This window comes from Podarcis filfolensis, assembly GCF_964270895.1.
Source record: "Podarcis filfolensis genome assembly, chromosome: 9".
NCBI lineage: Eukaryota > Metazoa > Chordata > Lepidosauria > Squamata > Lacertidae > Podarcis > Podarcis filfolensis.
In genome coordinates, this window is record NC_139610.1 from 65,871,658 (window position 1) to 65,886,003 (window position 14,346).

General features: G+C 47.2%; 1 protein-coding gene and 1 long non-coding RNA gene across 2 annotated transcripts in view; one reads left to right on the plus strand and one right to left on the minus strand.

The window, feature by feature from the left end:
- The window catches only part of LOC310742625, a 657,991-nt gene that overhangs the window by 134,706 nt on the left and 508,939 nt on the right, over nt 1-14,346 (minus strand). Inside the window, exon 2 of the long non-coding RNA XR_014538623.1 lies at nt 13,986-14,018. This is a non-coding gene — a long non-coding RNA (uncharacterized lncRNA). The remainder of the gene's footprint in view (nt 1-13,985; nt 14,019-14,346) is intronic.
- Nucleotides 10,545-14,346, plus strand: part of ANTXR2 (ANTXR cell adhesion molecule 2) — a 153,648-nt gene continuing 149,846 nt past the window's right edge. Inside the window, exon 1 of the mRNA XM_083571482.1 lies at nt 10,545-11,674. Within this exon, the coding sequence (XP_083427608.1) occupies nt 11,472-11,674 (203 nt within the window). The 5' untranslated portion in view covers nt 10,545-11,471. The remainder of the gene's footprint in view (nt 11,675-14,346) is intronic.

Genomic DNA, 14,346 nt, shown 5'->3' on the forward strand with positions numbered 1-14,346 from the left:
GGCTGCTGGTTCCTTATTTTCAAGGCTGCTGATCCCTTATTTTCAAATCTGAAAGTTGACAACTATGTAATGTTCCTCCAGCCTCCATTTACCTGGACTGTGAATGCTGGCAAAGCAAAATAAAAACCTATTGTTTCCAGTTGCTCATTGTGTCTCTGAGATCAATAAGGAGCGGAGTCAAGGTGGCGTGCAAATTCGTGAGAGTGTCAGGAAGTGGAGGTGGAGAGGCACTCGTTCAACGGCTGCTCTCCCCTCCTTCCTGGAACTGATCTTCTTCACATCCTGGCTCAATGCAGTTTCCTTTTCGAGTGAGGACTGGCAGAACAATCCCCAGATTTTGCAGGTTCAGGGAAGAGCCAGCCAGCATTTTTGTTGTGTGGCCAGGAACAGGAGAGGATGATGCAAACATCAGTTCCTCTAGGAGTTCACACTAGGGGGACAAACTGCAGGGTTTGTGGGGAGCTAAAGGTATTAGAAGATAAGAGCCGTGCTGGATCAGGCATAGTGGACCATCTAGGTCTGCATCCTAACCTCATGGGGGCCAACCAGATTCCTGTGGGAAGCCCATAAGGTGGACATGAGTGCAATAGCATTCTGCTCAGCAGCTGGCATTCAGTGGAATGGTGGAGGCAGGGTTACTACAAGAGTAGACCGTATGGTGCCTTCTAGATGTTGGTTGACTACAACTCCCAACATCCCTGATTATTGTCCATGCCTGATGGGAGTTGGAGTTCAACAACATCACAGTAGCTACCCCTGGGTTGCTCCATTATGATGCTGTTTTAGGGATATTTTCTAGCATTCGTCAAATAAAAACAAGTACAAGAGAAGCTCAAAGGTACCTTTTCATATGGCCAAAGTACAGTGGTACCTCGGTTACAGACTCTGCTAACCCAGAAATAGTACCTTGGGTTAAGAACTTTGCTTCAGGATGAGAACAGAAATTGTACTCCGGCAGTGCGGCAGCATTAGGAGGCCCCATTAGCTAAAGTGGTGCTTCAGGTTAAGAACAGTCTCAGGTTAAGAACGGACCTCCAGAACGAATTAAGTACTTAACCCGAGGTACCACTGTACCCAGTTTGGTTTTATGGGTAGCATTAGTCTCTGGTCTCAAAAACCTGGGTTCAAACTATCCCCTATTTGTGTACCCACTGGATGGCTTTCATGAAGACACTATCTCCCAGTTTCAGAGCCTGTAAAAGACAGCAGTATTTTTTTAAAAAAGATCTCAAACCTCAACCATTTTCATCAGGATAAACAAGGCAATGATCACAAGGAACTGAGGACATGAAAGCGGCAATAAAAGTGATGTATTGTAAATAACTATAAATGATAAATAAACTCTGACATACCAGATAACACCAGGGTGCAGTGGGGGCAAATGATAAGTGATGCTTGGCTCATCACTTAAATTACAAAAACAATGTGTATAAAAGCAGATTTTGAAATCTGTAAAACACAGGAAATGAGTCACTGAGGCTAGTCCTCACGTAATCATTTGATGTACTCAGGCTACAGATAATTCCTTTCAAAGTGTTCTGCTATATGGAAGTGGTTTTCAAACTCTATTCTCAAGAACCCTGAAAGTTCTCAGAAGCTTTGATGGGTTCTCAGTTAATGGTGGACAGCTTGCAAACCATTTTTCTGCAATGCAAAGCCACATTTATATTCCTTGCATTTATCATTCAAGATGGCAGACACGGTCCTCCGCACCATAACTATGTAGATAGGTTAGGCTGGGAGTAGATGACTGGCCCATGGCCACCCAAAATGCTCCACTGCTGAGTGGCAATTTGAACTTTGGGCTCCCCAGACTGGATTTGATGTTCTGACCACTACAGCACATAGGCAGATGACACAGAATCATAGAATTGCAGATTTGACCTAAGTGAGAGGTAACCAACATGGTCTTCTCTAGATGTTATTTAACTACAGCTCCCATCATCCCTGACCATTGACCATGATGGCTGGGGCTGATGGGAGTTGGAGTCCAACATCTCTAGGGCATCATGTTGACAACCCAATTTAAGTTCTGCTTGTGTGATGGCCTGGGAATCGGACTTGGATGCTGAACCTGAGGGATCCCAGCCTGCAAAGGAGTCCCCGCCTCCAGAACCAGCTGAGCCGGGGCTGGGGCATGAGCCTGAAGGGTCCTCACCTGTGCTGGATCTTCAGGTGCAGGCATCAGCTGAGTCTGCTCTGGCTCCTGAGGTGATGGAGGACCCATTGCCTGCAGGTGCTCCACTCTCAGCCCCGCCAGAGGAAGCTGAGGTTGCCTCTGGGTCCGGTAACCCTCCAGCCTCTCCCGAGCTACAGAGGCTCAGGGCAGAGAGGCGGAGGGAACTAAGTTCCTGCAGGAGGAGTGCTCGCCTCCAGGCCAGGAGAGGCGAGTCACCAGAGGATCAGGGCCACCCTATGCCTCGGGGCAGATAAAAGCCAGCTAGCCCCAGTCCCAAGTTGCGGGAGCAACATTGTTGGTTGCTGGTTCTTACCTGAACCCTGTCCTGCTTACCTGCCTGAGCTCCTGACCTGCCCTGGCTCCCTGCTTGCATGCCTTTCCCTGACTTCACCTGATTCCCTGCCCTGCACCCAGCTTCAGCTACTACGGACTGCCTTCACGTTGCACCTTTGACCACGGACTGGACTTGGACCTCGCCTCTTGAGTAACCCACGGGACCAGCACAGCTTGCCTCCATACAAGGCTTCATTCTCAGCAGACTGCTATTGACTTCCTAAAGATGTGGGAGATCCTTCTGCTTCCTCCCCATGTGACTGTGCCCTCAGGTGTGGATTTCTTTGGATGTCTTCTCCAATTTAGGACAGAAGAAGCTTCCTTTTACTGAGTCAGATCACTGGTCCATCTATCCAAGAACAGTTGACCTTGACTGGCAGCAGGAGTCTAGAGTTTCAGGCAGGAGTCTCTCTTAGTCCCACCTGAAGATACCAGGAATTGAGCCTCTTTATATCTTTGCTCTTTAGCATAGCAGATCTGGATGGGCAGACCTTAGCCACACACCAGCTGTTTAAAATCACTTTTCTCCTTGGACTACCCAAAGAAAGTTTCTGGCAACCCAAACACTTGCTCCAAGCATTCTAAGGGCTCGTGGCTCCATTGGAAACTGTATGTTTCTCGCTTAAATGGCTGCTTTTGCTCATAAGGTGACATCAGGGAAAACAGAAATGATGTGTTTGATCTCACAAGATTGGAATGGTGTTGCGATTGAATCTAACAAGCGCATTGTTTAAAATTCTGTGTGAAGTCTTACAGTGTGCCTTCCCGCTCCTTTTTCTTTTTTACTGTCAATTCAGTTTGGGGAAAGAATTTTGTTAGAAGTGTCAAGGAAATGACGGATGCTAAAGATATTGACTCTGCTAGCTTATCACCGGTGCAACTGCTGCTCAATTCTTCTTGTGTTTTATCATGTACGAACAAGAAAGATCTTAATTCAAAGAGCGGGGGAGGTTTAACAAGGGTAAAAAAAATAAAAATGTAAAATTAAATTAAACAATTAATCCGTAAAGCAATATATTTGTCCAAAATAATCCATTGGTGACATTCATCTTAGACTGTCGGGATCTTCTTGAGTTATGTCTCAATGTTCGGACATAGAAGCAGATGAAATTCTGCTAAGAAGTCCCTGCCTTTTCATGGAAGCCAAGAAGCTTTGAAAGACAGATTTGCAAAACTTGCAAGAGTATCATGTAAAAGATGAGCTTCCCTCCCCTTTGGAAATGGTTTTGGCATTCAGAGGCACTGGCTGTCATCCACTACCTTCAGAAAGGTACATTGCTCTTAAGAGACAGTACAGCTGGCCATTGTGGAGGCCTTAGGATACGTTACGGGTTGCAAGTCATTTTGTAGACCTCTGGCCGTTGACTCCATTTGAACAGGGGCCATATTTTCTCCCCCCTCTTCCTCTAAATGTATTTTATTAGTTTTTAACAGTAACATCACAAACGCAACTGAGAAAACAAAACAAAACTTGGAGTACAGATTATTGGATTGTCAAGTGCTGAGCAAATGCTGGGATAGCTCAGTCAGTAGAGCACAGGACTCTTAATCTCAGGGTCACAGGTTGGAGCCCCAAGTTGGGCAAAAGATTCCTGCATTGCAGTGGATTGGACTAGATGACACTCGGGGTCCCTTCCAACTCTACAACTCTTTGATTCTAAGAAGAGCCAACAGCATGTGCTTCACCTACTGATTTGCTCTTGAAAAAAATAGCCCCTCACCAGCCGTAAGGCTATTTATCCTTCTATCTCCCAACCTAATGGAGGTTTTCATGGAACTCTTCCTTCTGGCTGCACACTACTCTTCCTCTTCATCTTCCTGGCTCAAGTACAGGAGTGAGCAGTTTGTTGTAGCTCGCTGGCAGGAGCCTCAACTTGCAGTTCACACTGGGTGGGAAGAGGTTAAAGAGCCCTCTGGCTGTGCTGCAGCATGCAACAGATTTGGTTGAGATCAGGGCCAACCGAAGGCCTATTCCTGCTTGGTGTCAGCATAGTGATGCAAACAGGGCAGTGTTGCTCTCCCAGATTCCCACTGTCACTGCTGGTAACTGAGAGGGTGAAGGACAAAATGCAGGGAGCTCAGTGCAGTGTGGCCACGGTGTCAGATTGGTTCTGCTGCTACACTTGCACTGCGCTGATCTCCCACTGCCTCCTCAAACCTTAACATTCTCTTTTGGAAAGCCATGATAGTTAAGGGGTTCACCTGATATATGTTGAGTAGGTATGCTGCATGAGATTAGTAGCTTGAGCCTGAATTTGGTGATTTGGAAGTATGTGGCATTCTGTCGAATAGGATTTGCTTCCTGGTAGGCATGCGGGACACTTGAGGTAGGCTTGAGGGACGCGGGTGGTGCTGTGGGTTAAACCACAGAGCCTAGGACTTGCTGGTCAGAAGGTCGGCGGTTCGAATCCCCGTGACGGGGTGAGCTCCCGTTGCTCGGTCCCTGCTCCTGCCAACCTAGCAGTTTGAAAGCACGTCAAAGTGCAAGTAGATAAATAGGTACCGCTCTGGCGGGAAGGTAAACGGCGTTTCCGTGCACTGCTCTGGTTCACCAGAAGCAGGTTAGTCATGCTGGCCACATAACCCGGAAGCTGTACACCGGCTCCTTCAGCCAATAAAGCGAGATGAGCGCCGCAACCCCAGAGTCGGTCACAACTGGACCTAACGGTCAGGGGTCCCTTTACCTGAGGCATGCTTAGGACTGCAGCCTCAGATGAAGTTCTTGAGCTTGCTTACACAGAAGTAAGTCCCATCACAATCAGGATGTCTCATTATCAAGTTTCTTAAAATTCAGACTGGGGTACCAAAGCAGTAGCTGAATCCAATTGTGCTCAAATTTGACAGGTGGTGGAGGAAAAGGTGCAATAAACTATCACATTCAGCTGATTTTTTGCATCACGGAACATCTGCTGCACGCTCAAGTCACCAAGAGCCATCTAACATGAAGCAATGCCACATTTTTCTTCCATTCCGGAACAGCTGTATTTCTTGACATGACTTGTTGCTTGCCTACATATGCGCAGGGAATTTTAACCGAGGGCTGTTCTCTTAGTGGGCGCTGAATGGCTAAAACAAATGTGATAATAAGACTAACAACAGATGTTGGGGAGTGGAGCTGAAGCGCTCAACAGTGGACCTTGGCTGCAATCTTACTCCTGGAAAAAGGATTAAAGAAGGCTGTCATCTCCCTCTACTTACGAGGGATACAGTGGTGGTGGGAGGCTGTATAATTGAAGAATTATGCCTCAGTGGGGCACGGTCACCCCTTTTCCCTCTTCATCAAAATAGTGGTTTGGCTAACAATGAATCGGCAGCTACCAGAATGGCAACACTTTCCGTTTCTAACATGCAGCTGTGATGTATGTCACATCCCCCAAAATGGAGGATAAAAGCAAGGACAAAAATACCCACCCTCTCCAAATTAGAAGGATATGTATCTGTAATAATATTACAGTGGTACCTTGGTTCTCAAACTTAATCCGCTCCGGAAGTCCGTTCCAAAACCAAAGCGTTCTAAAACCAAGGCGCACTTTCCCATAGAAAGTAATGCAAAATAGATTAATCTGTTCCAGACTTTTAATAACAACTCCCAAAACAGCAATTTAACATATTTTTTTACTATCGAACGAGACCATTGATCCATAAAATGAAAGCAATAAACAATGTACAGCAGTCATATAATCAATCAGTAGCTGAACTGGGTTCCACACAGTCTCTCTCTCTCTCTCTCTCTCTCTCTCTCTCTCTCTCTCTCTCTCTCACACACACACACACACACACACACACAAAGAGCCACAAAAATGTGAAATAAATAGCAAAAACAGACAGACCTCAGTGTAACACACAAAACGGAAGTGTGGCACTCAAAACGGAGCATGTTTGGCTTCTGAAAAAGGTTCACAAACCGGAACACTTACTTCCAGGTTTACAGTGTTTGGGTTCCAAGTTGTTTGAGAGCCAAGGTAACACTGTAGTAGTAGTGGTAGTAATAATAATAATAATAATAATAATAATAATAATAATAATAATAGTAATAATACTTTTATTATTTATACCCTGCCCATCTGGCTGGGTTTCCCCAGCCACTCTGGGTGGCTCACAGGACATATAAAAACAGTAAAACGCCAAGCATTAAAAACTTCTCGATACAGGGCTGCTTTCAGATGTCTTCTAAAAGTTGTGCAGTTCTTTATCTCCTTGAGATCTGATGGGAGGGTGTTCCACAGGGAGGGTGCCACTGCTGAGAAGGCTCTACCGAGACCCCCCCCCCCCAAAAAAAAAAATGATGAAGAGGAAAAGGACTTTGACATTATGCACAGATGCAGAGGTCTGTGTTGTGAGCTCTTCAAAATAGCACTTAAAAAACACACCAAAAGCCTGTCAATCTCATGAGTAAAACAAGATGGTGGGTATTGTTATTATTTGGACTTATTGGCCGCTTGTTACCTAAAAGTTATCCAAGGTCCCGGACAGCATTTCCTTCAAATGCCACACCCACATGCTTGAGGTCAGAGGTCAAAAGTGGTGTAGGTGTGGTTCATGGGATTGTGGAGTTGGAATGGGGCCCCCAAGATGGTGGGGCATCAAATGTACAGCAATGTACCATTTCTGCCACATCAAAGCCATTCCCATTGATACCACATGGCAGGTTTGCATGACACTACCAGAGGAAGTACAGTCATACCTCGGGTTACAGATACTTGAGGTTGCGGTTTTTTGGGTTATGGATCGCCGAAACCCGGAAGTACCGGAACGGGTTACTTCTGGGCTTCAGTGGTCGCGCATGTGCAGCAGAGCCAAATCACAACCCATGCATGCACAGATGCACCACTGCGGGTTGCGAACGCTGCGGGTTGTGAATGTGCATCCCGCACGGATCACGTTTGCAACCCGAGCGTCCACTGTACAGTGCAATAAGTAAAAAAATGTTGCCATAAATGGAGTCTGAAAAAATCCCCAGAATAAGGGGTCTGAAATTGCACAAGGATATATATGTGTGTGTGTGTGTGTGTGTGTGTGTGTGTGTGTGTGATGAGCACCACAAGCAATCACAGGGGTTGGTGTAGGAAATACTTGTGTGGTTTTACACACTCTTAGGTTTTTATAGCAGCAGTGGGATGGGGACAAAATAGGATCACAAACATTAAAAGAGGGACTGTAATGCAACGACAGAGCATTTGCTTGGCAAGTTCTCAGGACTTTCTATCCTAGGCACTTCTAATTACAGCACTTCTGACATTTTTTGCTTGGAAATGAGCTAGAGTTGAATTGACAGTTTGTTGACAGTACTAGGCTATGGCTTACCACTGGTCCCCCCTCCATTCCCTGCCTCAATATATGTGTTGAGGGGTCTATACTTACTAGAAATTAGCTTCTGGGCCCAAGTCAAAGTTCTGGCTTCTAACTTCAGAGCCAGAAAAAAAAAGAGAGAAGCAAGCCTTTGCTTAGGACTCAGTTCAACAATCAATTGTGCTTAGACAATTGGACTAGGCCCAGCCAGACACAGGTTCAGTCCCCAGTCTGCCACAAAACTGCCTGGGTGATCTTAGGCTGACACTCTCCCCTCTGTCTAATGTGCCCTGCAGGGCTGTTTTGAGGATCAAAAGCATGGAGGGAGAACCACGTGTGAGACCTTGAGCATTTTTTTATATGACTGCCATTGTTTACAATCACGCTTTTGATACAAAGGTTTCACAAGAAACACAAAAACTGCATTGAAATAATTGCAGGCCTCTACTGATCCCCACTGTCTGGTATCTCATGGGTATATATGGTTGCTTTCCATGAAGATCTCCACCACTTGCCCACCCATAGCTGTGTGGCCTTCCTACCTACCCAAGTATCAGCGTTGGATAGTTTGAAAAGTGCCCAGACATGGTGCTGCATCTGTCTCATCTGCTAAATTAAATAGCATCTGTGTTTAGATTTGACTTTGCACAGATGTTTTAAATCAGCGGCATCCTTTGGGACCGAATGAGCTAGGGACGTATCAATAACAACAGCGCTTAATGTTTGCTCAGAGCTTACAAGGGTTCAAGTATTTGTTGTTGTTTAGTCGTTTAGTCGTGTCCGACTCTTTGTGACCCCATGGACCAGAGCACACCAGGCACTCCTGTCTTCCACTGCCTCCCGCAGTTTGGTCAAACTCATGCTGGTAGCTTCGAGAACACTGTCCAACCATCTCATCCTCTGTCATCTCCTTCTCCTTGTGCCCTCAATCTTTCCCGACATCAGGGTCTTTCCCAGAGAGTCTTCTCTTCTCATGAGGTGGCCAAAGTATTGGAGCCTCAGCTTCAGGATCTGTCCTTCCAGTGAGCACTCAGGGCTGATTTCCTTCAGAATGGAGAGGTTTGATCTTCTTGCAGTCCATGGGACTCTGAAGAGTCTCCTCTAGCACCATAATTCAAAAGCATCAATTCTTTGGCGATCAGTCTTCTTTATGGTCCAGCTCTCGCTTCCATTCCCTCATATCCCTCTGGAGCCATCTCTCCCATTTCCGTCTCTTAGGAACATGGGGCCCTTCCTTGGAGTAAGGCATTATGGGTAAGGTGGTGCTAGACAGGGCCTGTTGCTGCCACCAGAGTACAGTAGCAACTACTGTTTCAAGTTTCATAGCAGTTCACTGAGCAACTTTAACCAAGTGCTCTCCAGGGCCACCTCGCCCACAGGGCCAAGCTCCAAGAAAGGGTTGGGATGCCTTCTGTTGCCTAGAGCCTTAGGCAACAACTGCCAGGCTTGTAGCTGGTCGACTGGTTGTGGCAACACAGCTAGCCATGGTCAGCCAGCCAGGTGATGGCATGGTGTAGTTGTGTGAAGGCAGGAGGACTCTGATCTGCTGTCCCTCCTGATCTGCCATCTGAGACAGTGGGCTCAGCTTGTTGTTAATGGAAGGGCTGGTGACCTCATCTCTGTGGAACTAGGTTGTGCTCTTGAAGTAATACCTCATGGGCTGCTTCTCCCCAAATAAACCTACCCAGGCCCTGCAATCATCACCTGAGGGCCTTCTTCGTGTGTCACTTCCACGAGAGTTCTTGTGGCAACATAGGAATGGACCTTTTCTGCAGTGGCTCCCTGTTTTTGTGGAATGTCTCCCCAGGCAGGCTCACTTGACACTTTCATTATACACATTTAGGCTCCAGGCCAAAACGTTCCTCTTCTCCCAGACCTTTGGCTGATGAACATTCTATGTCCTTTTAAATGTGTTTGGGGGTGGCGTGGCTTTGTTTTGTTCCCGTTATCATTATGTACTTTTTATTTTGTCTTTTCATGTTGTGAACCCCCCCTGAGATGTTTGAATGAAGGGTGGTATACAATTTTCATTCAACAAAAACGTTTGGCTCTTTGTTTGCTAACAGGCCTCAAAGAACTATTTATTTCAGCCTCGTTTTAGTTCATAAGTCTGGACCATATTTCTAAATGTTTTTGTTCTCCATTCTAAATCATGTTCCAAAAGGAAGCAAGTTTGCATACATACTTCTCTTTCCCATGGGATCTGGGCAAATGCCAGGTTCAGCAGAATTACAGTGGTACCTTGGGTTACATACACTTCAGGTTACATATGCTTCAGGTTACAGACTCCGCTAACCCAGAAACAGTACCTCGGGTTAAGAACTTTGTTCAGGGTGAGAACAGAAAACCCGCGGTGGCAGCGGGAGGCCCCATTAGCTAAAGTGGTGCTTCAGGTTAAGAACAGTTTCAGGTTAAGAACGGACCTCCAGAACGAATTAAGTACTTAACCCGAGGCACCACTGTACTCTGAATCTTGAAAATCACAGAGGTGAAGAACTAAGGGTGTGTGTGGAGGGGAGAGTGTTACTCTTCAAACTTCCTGCTCAACTTTTGCATACTTTCCAGGGGCAAAAAAAGGCACACTCCTCTCAGCTCCTCATGTCCCAGGGTCCGGGGAAGTGAGTGGGGCTCAGAGTCCTTGTGGGCACCAGGGCAAGACCCCAAGGTCGCCACTGTGCCCATGGGCAACCACAATGGCAACCCTGAAGAGAGTTTATAGCAGAGGTGCGATTGGAGCCTTGAGGCCTTTTGCAGAAACAGATATAGCCAGGCTGGAGTAACCGATGTTTTTTCGCCACCCTTGTAAAAAAAAAACAAAAGCGCGTCTGCTTTTGGCAAATCTGAACGCGCGCCGTGAAACCACACGCTCTGCTTGGTTCTGAAAAAATAAAGTCCTTTCCCGAAGCAAGACGAGGCGCAGGCAGGATCCGGCCACGCTGGCCAAACCCACTCTCGGCCTCTTGGAAGGGGGCTGAGGAAAGGACCCCGGAAAAGACGCTGGCTTCGGGGTAGGGAGAACCTCTTCTTCCCCTTCTTCTCCTCTGGCAATCATCAATCACAGAAAATTAGTCACAACAACATCTGCCTCGCGCCATAAAAGGTCAAGGAAAGGGATTGCAAAAACACGCACAGAGAGAGAGAGAGAAAATAGGAGACGCAGCAGCAGAAGGGAGAGAGAGAGGACAGAACCCAGAAAGGAAAGACGTCCAGGCGCGCGCGCGCAAAGTTTTCTCTCCGCGGATCTCCTCTCTCGGCCGCCTTTCGGGTCGCCATTGGTAGTTCCTCGTGGCAATCAATACTTTGCAGCGGGGAAGGAAGCAACAAGCGGCGGCCGAGGAGGCTTGGCAGAGCCGGAGGGGAGGCGCGCTTGCCCTGCACAGAGGGCTACGATTGAGCTTCCTGCAGCCGCCTCTCTCTCTTTTTGCAGCATCTATTGTTTGTCCAGCGGGACTCCAGGGTGGGAGACTTCTCCTCCTCTCGGGATTTGTGCAGAGTTTGCTGCAACTCCCCTTTGTCCTCTGCGCGCTCTCGGCTCTCCGCCCTGTCCAGCCCTCTCTCCTCCAGGGCGCTCGCTCTCTCTCTCTCTCTCTCGCTCTCTCTCTCTCTCTCGCCCCCCGCTTCTGCAAGCCAGGAGACTTCGGCGGTTTGCAAAGAGGGAGAAGAAGGAGGCATGGGGGACCGGAGGAGGCTGAGCGAGGCCGGGCTGCGGGCCGGGCCGGGCTGCTGCAGGAGCTGGTCCTCGGATCCGCTGGGCCAGGCGGCGCCGGCTTGGCTCGCGCTGCTAGTGCCGTTGTTGCTGTTGCTGCTGGCGGCTCACGGCCAAGAGGAGCCTTCGTGCAAAGGAGCCTACGACCTGTACTTCGTCCTGGACAAGTGAGTGAAAGGGGCAGAAGCTTACCTGCTTGGGAGGGAGGGAGGGAGGAGGAGGAGGAGGGGATCCCCCCTCCGTCGCCTGCTGACGCCCACCAAACTCCCCCAACCGCATCGCGAAACCTCCCTTAACTTTCTCCGCTGGGAGAGCCGCCCTTGGCAGCGTCGCCAACAGCACGTTGAAAAAAAACACCCCACCACCGTCGCATCAGAGAGGTTCTGGGGCTCAAGCCGGTTTGGGATCCCACTGGCACCCCAAAGTCTACAGCTGGGCTTTACACTGCTCAGGAATGAAGGAAATGCCCTTTGTGTATGCTCAAAGGAGCTCTTTTTTGGGGGTGGGGAGGGTTGTTAAAAACCTGGGGATGTCATCAGCTAAGGCCTACTCATAGTAGACTCATTGAAACAATTTAAAAAAAAAAATCCTTCCAGTAGCACTTTAGAGACCAACTAAGTTTGTTATTGGGATGAGCTTTCTTGTGCATGCACACTTCTTCAGATACTTCCATGCACACAAAAGCTCATACCAATAACAAACTTAGTTGGTCTCTAAGGTGCTACAGGAAGGATTTTTTTGTTTTGTTTTGGCTACAGCAGACCAACACGGCTACCTACCTGTAACTAGACTCATTGAAATTAGCGAACCTAAGTTAGTCATGTTTACTAACTGCATTGCTCTAAGTGGGGTAACATGAATATATAAAAATGGGGTTCCAGGGTGAAGCCCCATTGAGACTTCATGAAACCTAGAAAAGTTACCCTTGTTCCTTCCTAGTTCCTTTCCTCAGGAGGAATAAGCAACAGGCAAATAAACATGACTTATAATGATGATTTTTTAAAAAGCGCTGATAACACAATACAGATATCAATATATGTTAGTTAAAACTTTGATAGCCACTTTTTTTTGAAATACACACACACAGCGCAGAAAAAAATAGACTTAAAAAACACACACACCACTGAATTCACCTCAAAGATAGTGGAATAGGAGGTGCCAAATGAATATTTCTAGGGAGGGTAGTCTGCAGTAGAATCACCATTACAGAAAAGGCCCTGTTCCAATTTGCCACCTTTCTAACCTCTGCACATGGACGTCTTCAGGTTATGCTGTTAAGAAAGGAACAGGGAACCTTTCTAACCTCTGCACATGGACGTCTTCAGGTTATGCTGTTAAGAAAGGAACAGGGAACCTATGACTCTCCAGATGTTGATCTCCCATCAGGACCAGTGATCTGGGATGATGGGAGGTGTAGACCAGCATCATCAGGGATTCCCCAACCCTGACTTCCGGAATGGGCATGGTCATATTGGAGAAGATGAGTGTTTGGAAACCATGATACTAAGCTCTCCAGAGTTTTATATGTTGGAACCTGCATTTGAATTGCATTTGGAATGCTAAGAAGAAGCCAGTACAGATTTTTCTTTTTTCTTTTTAACACGGTCAAAAAATTCCACTCTGGCTAAACCGAACTAACCATCTGGCTGCTGAATGGAGTTCCTCAACATTCTTCAGAGATAGCTTCACACAATGCATTGCAGAAGTCTAGCTTGGATGCCGTCCGTGCATGGATAAACATGACAAGGTTATCTGTGTCTAAGGTGGGGTGCAGCTGGCACATCAGCGGAAGCTGATGAATAGTGTTTCATGCCACATGCTACCTCTTGAGGTTGCAACTTCAGGACTGGAGTCTTGTAAGGAGAGTGCAGTCTCTGAGCCACAGTGGATGAACTGGAGTCCTTGGCCTTAGAGGGTGGAATTGATATAGTGAGCATAATGGAAACTTTGGGGTGGAAAGTGTCAGTGGGATACAGCTGTGTCTAGGTATAACCTTCTATAGGAAGGAAAGGGAAGGATATGCTGGAGGTGTTGCTGCTCTGAATGCAAAGAGGGCGTTGAGACCAGCAAGCTAGAATGCCCCAAAGCCCTGTTCACAATTAGCCAGGCGCCAGGCGCATTTTGTATCTGGCTTTTGACCACTTGCGACCAGGTGAGGATGCCTGGGTGCCAGGATGGGGCCTGACATTTCCACCACCTGGAAGTGCATGCCTGGGGATCATTGGATATGGACTGTTTTCATACACTAATACCCCATCACATAGAATTGTAAAACAGTGATACAGTGGTACCTCGGGTTAAGTACTTAATTTGTTCCGGAGGCTCGTTCTTAACCTGAAACTGTTCTTAACCTGAAGCACCACTTTAGCTAATGGGGCTTCCTGCTGCTGCCATGCCACCGGAGCATGATTTCTGTTCTCATCCTGAAGCAAAGTTCTTAACCCGAGGTAACATTTCTGGGTTAGTGGAGTCTGTAACCTGAAGCGTATGTAACCCGAGGTACCACGGTACCTCAGTTTAAGAACAGCCCTGTTAACAAACTATTTGGTATACGAATTCCGCTAAACCAGAAGTAGTGTTCCGGTTAGCAAACTTTACCTCTGTCTACGAATGGAAGCCGAATGGTGGAAGGGCACCGGCGGAGGGAGGCCTCATTAGGGAAAGCACGCCTTGGTTTAAGAATGGCTTTGGTTTAATAACGGACTTCTGGAACGGATTAAGTTCGTAAACCGAGGTACCACGGTAGTTATATTTTATCTGCACAATTGGAATGAATTTCTGGAACCCAAATGCTTTTTCTGTGCAGCCTGAACAGGAGCAGCCACCATTAAGAAAAAGA